Raw genomic sequence first — 9,433 nt, 5'->3', positions numbered from 1 at the left:
AATATTATTAATGGAATATATAATATTATATAATATATAATATAAATATAATAATAATAATAAGAATAATAATAATATATAAATATTAAGAAAAATATTAAACATCTCCATTGAGTCATCCCGATGATAATCTAAAGTTGCAAACTGCTTGTTTTTCAGGGCAAAGCGGAAGGTCAGAGGTCTGCGGTGTGGATCAGGGCAAGGCTGCAGGATCAGCTGAGTCAGCTGGGCTACTTCCTGCAGAGGCACGCAGGCAAGGTCCTCTTTCTCGCGATCGTCGCTTTGGCTACGTTCTGTGTCGCCCTCAAGTCCGCTCAAGTTCACAGCAAGGCCGAGCAGCTCTGGGTTCAAGGTGAGTACGTTTTTCGAGATATCTCTTTCGATTAAAATCCATTCTTGCCGATCAAGATACCACAAGGCGTTTGATCGATATCGTATGCTTCTGGCTTCGACCATTTTCGCGCTGAAAACTCATTTCCACATGGCCCGCGAAATTACGAAACAGTGTCACTGTTAACTTGGAACGCAGTTGTCTTCGCTTGGTTCACTTTCCAAAGCTTCTTTCTTTGCCGAGGTAGCGCAGTATCTTTCCTATCGATTGCTATAATTTCCTGACAATCTCTTCGAATAATTACACACACCTATTTATGTGAGAAATTATGCTAGTTTGCTGTAGAGACTAGGATCTATATTCCTCTATATTTACCAATGTATTTCGAGCTTCCAAGTATCTTTGGAAATATTTTTCTAATAAATTCCCCACTCCACAAACTATTTCCTAAAGTATCCATGTTACTTATAGATTAACTGGATCATTTTTAAAGCAGTTCTTATATCGACAAGTATTTTAACAGTGCCAAGATAATCCCCCCAGTGACCCCTAAGATAATCAGACTTCCCCAAACGAACAAACATCCATTGCATCAATCAAATACCGAAAATTTGACCGAGTACAACACTATCCAATCGAGTATTTCACCAGTAACATCTCCATTCCTATACGCTTCTCTGAAACCTCGTACTCGCCTCTCGACATAGAGACGTTAACCTTTGCCTGGCTCGCAAGCGTTAAAAGGTTGAAGTAACTCGATGATTGCACAGAAACCACTTTAATAACCCTCAGAGGAATTAAGAGATTTGACGAATGACTAAGAGCTTTACAGCACCGCGTTCCCCGGCGTTCCACGATTCATCCGGAGTAGCTAGACTCATCTGCGGCTCAGTCAGTCAGGGAATTTCCTTTAAATCACGCTGCGACCGTCGTATATTCCCCATCGCGCGAAATTGTCGGGAATATACTCTATCCTGGTCCACGTGAACGCTTGGAAAATTCGGTTCGTCGGAGAACAAGCTAGAAGGGGTAGTCGGGGGGTTGCCGAGGGCACGGTTGCGCGAAAACGTCGTCGGTCCATCCGGTTTGGGCTTAATGGCTTATCACTCGTCGGCAGTCGAGGTTTCGAGGTCGGTGGGAGCTCGTGTAACTCGGAAAGGGGACGCTTTCGGGTGAAAATATATACAGGGGGCGGTGGATAAGGGGAGGATGCGAGAATGGTGCGACAAAAGGAGATTGGGTAGAGGGAGAAAGCAGACTCTGCTCTATCCCCACGCTGAAGGCACACGGTACATTAGTTTGCTCGCTGGGTGGCCCTCTATATTTATCCGTGGTCCGAAACGCTAATTCGAACACCCCGTTGCTAACTTCGACTTCAAGCGAGAGCCGCCGAAATGAAATCCCCAACGACTTTCGAATGGGAAAGCCAGCAATACGCGTTGTGGGTGGGAAAGATGCGGGAAATGGGACTATGGTGGTCGTATGGCTCGATAAGGGATTTAAACTTCTATTTCTTTGTTATTTTTGATATTTTAAAGAATTTTTTCTTTTTTCTTGCTAATTAGGGAGATTGTAGTTTGTATGGATTACTTAATCGTTAAATTGGTAGATATTTTGATACATTTACAATAGGTATACGTCTTGGAGTAGATAGGTAAAGGGTGTCCCAAAATTCACGCAGGATTTGAATTTAGCGCCATTCGCGCGGTAAAGTGTTGCCAACGAAAGGAAATAGACAGCGTGACAGCTGACAGTTCAGGATTAATAACCCTTTGCATTCGAGAGGTGATTTTCAGTCACCATTTCATAAAATTTGGAAGATCGATATTAATTAATGTATCAAATTTAATGTCATGTAACAGTGTGCGAGGTATCGAAATCAAATAATTCTACAATTCCATTATTATACAATTCTTTATTTATTGCTAAAAAATGTATCGTCAGTTTTTTAGTAGAGAATCTTTGAATTTAAAAAAATTCAAATGGTTAAAAATGGTGTGCCACACGAAAGAACAACGTATCTTCATTGTTGAGCAATATTTTAAAAATGAGAAAGATTTGTTCGTTTTTTATCAAAATTATTAATTACGTGAATTTTGGGACACCCTATATTTCGTATTATTTCAATATCACGTGGACTCGTGTGCAAGTACAATATTTTGGCTGTTAGTAAATTAAATAAAATTCCGATTTCGAGGCCTACGTTTGTGATTTCAAGCCAGGGGGGAGACATATGGTGTCTGTATATTCGCTTATGTCGTCGTTGAATGAACATTCGTCCGTAAAAATATTATCGTTATAAATGTTGGCAATGCCAGTATCGTGGGTACCCTTTCTCCAAAAACAATTAAATACTCCTGTATTTTTCTCAATATCATTCTGATTCCAAAATTTACTTAAAATATACCGTTTTAAAATTCCCCAAGAAACTAAAGAAACTGAAAATCCCACAGTGTGTTGCGTCACACAGTTCGTCTGTGTCCTGTCACGGTCCCAAAAATAATTTCCCACACCCCGTGACGATCTTACGTAACACCTGACTCTTGTAAAATCAAATTAGAATTGTTCGAAATACACCTTCTTAAAATTCCTGGAAATCCATTGAAAACCACATTTGAAAGGTACTGTAGCTCGTAACACCTGAGTCTTGGTCGTCAATCCTCACCTAGCGATTCGATTCGGCGCCTAAACGGTGCGGTTCAACGACCGGGCGTTTCGCGACGAGAAGACGGAACAATGAAAAGTGCTGTTCGGGTATCGGGGACAAATATTGCCGGCGAAGAGGAGCACAGATGCTGCAGCGTGCCGGTGTCTCAGCGGCTAACTGTTCCAAAGATTCTTTCGTCTCGGTCCGCTTGGCACGGGGAGCTGGCCGTGATCGTCCACCGTCTAGGAATCAAAGTTAAGGCCACACTCGGGATTTCCTCGAGCGCGGGAAACGCTCGCGGACGGCAGATTAAAGACGTATCAGCGTTTTATGAGATTTTAATGAGCAAACGAGTTTGCCGGGCGCGCGCGCGGCTTTTGCTCTCGAATAGCGCCTCGGATCCGGCGGAGCGCGAGCGGAGCGGAGCGGACGCCCGTTTACGGGACGTAATACCGGCCGGGTCGTTGGCAAAAATTTGCATCCGCGATAATCACGCGGGAAAATCGTTAAAAAGCCATCCATCTCGAAGCCGGGAATTTCAGGGACCGCGGTAACGGTCACGCTGGGATTTTTAAACGCGTCGGACGGGCCCGCGATGCGCCTTAATGCTTTTATGAACGTTTTAGAGAAACGATTTACCGCTTATTGCGGTGAAAGGTTTCGGCCAGCTTGCAACCATTCGCCGCGGAATCCCGCGTTATGTTTCCTCGCGAATTATGGAAAAGATTACGTTCGCGAGGTTCTCTTAAATGGCGATTTAATAGAGGAATACCGCGACTTTTTCTCCTTTTCGACCGATTATAACAATTAACACTGTGCACCTTTCGGGGGGAATGCTTTAACCAGGATAAAGTTAGACGAAATTCAGGGACCTGAGTCTGATCAGGTTTAAAATTAACCCTTTGCACTCGAGAGGTTACCTTCAGTTACCATTACATAAAATTTGGAAGATCGATATTAATTAATATATCAAATTTAAGGTAATGTAACAGTGTGCGAGGTATCGAAATTAAATAATTCTATAATTCTATTATTATACGATACTTTATTTAGCGCTTAGAAAAGTATCGTCAGTTTTTTAGTAGAGAATCTTTGAATTTCTACTCTTCTCTAGTCAAATAGTCGTCGAGTGCAAAGAGTTAACAAATCGAAATAGGTAAATGTATTTTTTTTAATTTTTTTATATTTATTTAAATGTAACGCGGACGAGATCAAAAGATTCAAACTTAGTTGGTTTATATAAATAACGAGGTAAATATACGATATTTAAACCTTTGCGCTCCAGAGGCAACTCTCAGTCGCCATTTAATCAGATTCCGAAGATTGATGTTAATATATCAAATTTAAAATTACCCAACGATGCGTGGAATGTAAAATAATTCTACGTCTTAATTTGCATACCATTTCCTATTTACCGTTTTGAAAATATCGTCGACTTTATAGCAGAAAGTCTTCGAATTACTATTTTCCTAAGTGCAAAGGTTTAAAATGCTTAGCTCCAGTGATATACGATATATCATTTCGAATTTTAGTTCTTTTATTTAAAACCATCTAAATGGCTTTGTGCAATCTCATGCATTCCATCCTAACTCGCCGATAAAAGTAAACGGTACCTTCGATCATAGTTTCTCTCGATATAAACTCGAATCATAGATTTGCACGCGTCATCGTACATCCCAAACCAACCCAGAGAGGAACGAAATACAAAACAGGAATTTATTACAATTTTCACTTAACTCTCTATTATCACATACAACATATTCTAATAACTACTTCAGAATTAACAAAATCCTGTTAAATCTACTCCACGAACCATCCATTCCCTATAAAAATCCCGAAACACCCTAGGAAAACGTTCAATAGACTACGCGAATGTCCCCACGGTCCGACACCTTATCTCCGAATCGAATCTCCCGCGCAAACGCCTGCTGCGCAGCGACCTCTGTGCTCAGCGCGCCGTTTACATTCCGCGCCCCTATGCCGCCTAATTTAATAGCATATCAGGGACGAGTAACGACCCCTGAAAAAGCGTCGAGCAATTTGCACGGCGGCGTCGCGTGTTTTTGCGGTCGGGTGATCGGTGGCGTCTGCGCGTGCGCGGGGGTTGCTGCGCGGGCCACGTGACGCGCGGGCGATAGCGCGCGACACCGGCCATGGGCCGTGCGAGCGGAGAGAGAGGGGCCCTGAGATGGTGATTCGAGATGTGCCGCATGCGTGCGCCACGCGGATCGGTACCGGATATCCGTGAGGTGACTGCAGTCGACGCGGGATATGCGGGCGCTGTGTTGTTCGGGGCCGAGTGGCCGGGAACGACTGTTCGGGAAAGATGCGGCCATCGCGCGCGGAAAAAGAATGGAAGTTTACGACTTTCGCCGCGCGATTCGACGATATTCCGCGAAGGACTCTGACGGGTATAAATTCCGCCGTGAGATCGATAAACGTTGCTTTATGGTCCCCTCGATTTCGCTCTTTACCCTGTCTCGCCGTGGAACGCGCGGGGAGTAGTTGAGGGGGTTTTATTGGCGACACGGGGGTCTCCTTCGCCGTTCATTGTTTAATTGTCCGCGTTTTATTCTCCGGGATTCGTGAGATGGAGATTCCCGGGTTGCTTTAAATCAATATACAGACGGAGATTTGATTACTCGACCACCCGCGTCTAAACACTTGGCTTGATTGACGCTTTTCCTAGATGTCGCTACGTTCGAGTTTAGCGGTGCTCGGTTTTAGCAGTTTTGAGGTTATGTACACGCTTGATATATTTACCGATACAAGCGTGACTTTTGACGTGTTTTATTGGGAATCTTTTATTGGGGATCTTGGGAATCCATATTTTGCAAGGTATCATGAACAATGTGGATGGAAATCGGGAATTTTATGTAATTCTTGAAGAGTTAATACTTTACTTACAGTCACGTAGATTATTTTTCAATTTTTACGCGATTTTCATATTTTTTTTCTTTTTTCTTGCTATCATTGGACGTAGTACTCTCTATCTGTTAAACCTACTATGGGAATGTAATGAAATAGGAATATAGTTCTGAGAGAATGTGAGGAGCGTTTCTAAGACCTGAAAGAAGAGTGTTTGAACAAAACGAGAGAGTGTTTAAACTAAATTGAGTTAAAGTCAGACTGAGGAACATAGAAAAGAAAAGATAGAGGAAAAATATCCTCAAAAGCCTTGCCAATTTCAATTTTGTGATGTTCCACTTCACAAGGGTGAATGTTTTATAAAATATTACTCTCTTAAGAAATACCAAATATATTAATAAATAATTTCGTAAAATTTTATCAAAAATTGTGTTCATTTAATGAAACTGCGACGATTTAACACCAAACGTGCACCAAACGTATTCGATACATTCTCGCCATTGGCGTAACTATGGAGACATTGACACTCCTCATAGACGAAGATGAAAATGTGATCAAGAGCACTTTACTTTTTCCGAAACAGAAGTTTCAATTTCAAAAATTTTCTCAGTCCAAGACCGCGTTGCAGAGACCAAGATATATACGAATAACTCGAAATGGACCAAGGAACAAAATAAAATAAAATAACCAAAATATTAGCATACCGAACGATTATGGGTGGCGTCAAATCTATTATCCAAGGGGAAATAACAGCGCTCGACTAATTACCTGCGAATAAATTACCCGGTGTACAAATTACATTCCTACCTGCGCGACATACGGTATCCCGCCTGAAAACAGATAAGATACCCGATGATAGTCATTAAACGATTTACACGTGACGTTATAAATACATAATCTTTATCGAATGAAAACAACCGGCGCAATAATAATACTCTGCAAACGCAGGACAACGCACGAAACCACGTGACAAAATGGCGATCAACGTTTCATGAATAATTGATATTCCCGTCGATCTTCTCGATCATCCTTCGTGCATGCACGCGAGACCGGTGGCAGCCATCTACGATTAAAACGGATCGTTCCTTCGAGCGTGGGTATTCGGATAATTTATAATGGCGCAGCGTTATCGGCCGACCGGCGGATGCGCGTAATATCGGCTTGAGTTTTGCGCGATTATTTCGCTTCCGTTTGCGCGTCGGCCCCGTCACTGTGGTATCCAGCGTGGATGAACAAGCCAAGCGGGTGTTGCTTTTCAATCACCTGCGCCCATACCCGTTACGCGTTTCCTGTTTATTTTATGGCTGGGTGCCTCCACCGAGCATTAGCCCGTACGCCATTTCTTTTATCCCTCGAATTGCGCGCGCAGGAACTGCCCGGAGCAGAAAGGAGGGTAGGAAGAAGGGGAAAGTATGAGATCGCGATGGAATTTTTGCGAAGTCAGAGATTTTTGCATATTTTTCGTAATCGAGATTCGGGAAGCGGGTAATTTTCGGAAATTACTTAGAATGATTTATTTTTAACAATTAGGGGGTTGGAAATATAATTCGAATCTCTAGTTTGAAGTTCTTCATACCGGAAGTGCACTCGAGTTTTTAATACGCGATGGACAGGGAGGGGCCATTGACGAAGTCTCTTTTTGCATGGACTGGTTAAGAATAATTATGAAGTACCTGGCTGCTTGGTACGATTAACCAAATTACGGAATATAATCGCTACCCCCGATCTAGAAATTAATATATTCGTATGCGAGCAAAGAGTATAAAAATTTCCAGTTTCAGAAATAGAGGGTTTATACGAAGGTATGCGTCGATTGGATTTAATGTAACTGGTCTTGGTAGATTTAAATGATTAATCGGTACTCTGGCTCTTTGCATAGAGATTTTAGTGCGTTTTAAGTGAAACGAAATTGGTATGGGACTAATTTTTATAAAGATTAACTTACTTTTACAATTTTACCAACTGCTTTACGTAAATAAGGCAAAATATAAACCTATGCGCGTGCAACTATTGCGATATTTCCAAATGGGACTAAAAATGGCCCACCATGCATTACGGTGCATCAAAAAGGTGGGACACTTTTAATCCCAGCGTGCTCCAAAGAGTTAAATATAATACAGTGACTAGTCTTATAAGCTATACTAATTACGCGACCATAGTTATACGTCACGCGTTTCGAACAAGTGTGCACGAAGTTCGAAGAACTTCTCAGATTTCAATCTAATTATATGAAATATATAATAAATATACATAGTGGCTAGGTAAAGTTAAATGCTACTTAACTACACCAATTTTATTTTATTTTTCATGTTAGGGTAAAAGATATCGTCTTTGTAATAGTAAAGAAACCGCAACATCCTTCTGATAAGATAACCTAGCAGCGCAAAGGTATACTTCACGCGTTTCGAACCAAGGATGCATAAAGACTGAAGAATTTCTCGAATTTTAATCTAATCGTATGAAATATACTGTTACGAGTAACTTCAGGGAAGAACAATCCAGCGCCTTCTTCAGCTGTGGGATTTTCAGCTCGGCAAATTTTACCATGATTAGAATTATTCAGCAATCCCACTTTTGGCATCAATTGATACAAATCGCGTTCACAATACTTATTCTACAAGCTCGATTGCTGGATTTCCTAAGATTTCCAATGAACACGTCTCTGAATAGATTTCCCCTATTGAAAGGTTGACAGTTCTATCTGTACTTCGGTGGAAGACGTCCTTTTTATAGTCAACAACCGATTGGTATTTGTTGGAACATTCTGGAAGGTGCTGGATTGTTCTTCCCTGAAGTTACGATCCTCTCTACTTGGCCGAATACCGGGTAGATGTGAAAATCTCGTAACAATATAATAAATATATATATGTATATAGTGACTAAGTAAAATTAAATGCTACTTAACCACTTGCAGTAGCAAGAAATTCACAGACACGTGTGCCAGAACGGTCCAGTGCTTCTGTAACAATTGCCTAACGACGTGTATACCACGTCGTTGGCGATTCTGTGACAAAAGCATTACGACGTGCGTGACACGTTCTACCAGCGCAAGTGGTTAACTACCCCTATTTTATTTTATTTTATTTTCACGTTATGGTAAAAGATATCGTCTTCGTGATAGTAAAGAAACCGCGACATCCTTCTGGTAAGATAACCTAGGAGCGCAAAGGGTTGACGCGGGCCCCGTGCCGGAAGCAGGGGCGGTTGACACGGAGCGGGCGCCATGACGTGATCGAACCGTGGCGTAATTATTCGATATTACGCGGTGGATCGCGGGAATATTCCTCGCGGATGGGACGCAGATGGCGCAGACCCCCGCTTTTGTGAATCGAACATCGAGCACGGCCACTTAATTCAATACGTTTTGCCTTTATTTTCGCGTACACACCGGCGCGGTAGGTTCGCTAAACAGAGAAGCCCAACGGCACACGCGCCGACCTCTCTGCGTCTCCTTCTCTCTCGGGACTCCCTTCCTTTCCCTTTCTCCTCTTTCTCTTTCTCTTGCCGAACATCCGTATACGGAGGAGGCGGTTTCGTTTCGAGTCTAGAGAGGAAAAGACGGTGCCCGGCCGCAGGAAGATCGGAAG

General features: G+C 42.3%; 1 protein-coding gene across 1 annotated transcript in view; it reads left to right on the top strand.

Moving 5' to 3' along the window:
- ptc (protein patched) overlaps positions 1-9,433 on the top strand; it is a 95,585-nt gene that overhangs the window by 29,738 nt on the left and 56,414 nt on the right. The window contains exon 2 of the mRNA XM_017905002.1: positions 160-352. Within this exon, the coding sequence (XP_017760491.1) occupies positions 160-352 (193 nt within the window). The remainder of the gene's footprint in view (positions 1-159; positions 353-9,433) is intronic.

Source organism: Eufriesea mexicana, unplaced genomic scaffold (genome assembly GCF_001483705.2).
Source record: "Eufriesea mexicana isolate 0111107269 unplaced genomic scaffold, ASM148370v2 scaffold3550, whole genome shotgun sequence".
Classification (NCBI taxonomy): domain Eukaryota; kingdom Metazoa; phylum Arthropoda; class Insecta; order Hymenoptera; family Apidae; genus Eufriesea; species Eufriesea mexicana.
Note: the sequence above shows the minus strand (reverse complement) of the source record. Positions and strands in the feature narration are given on the sequence as shown.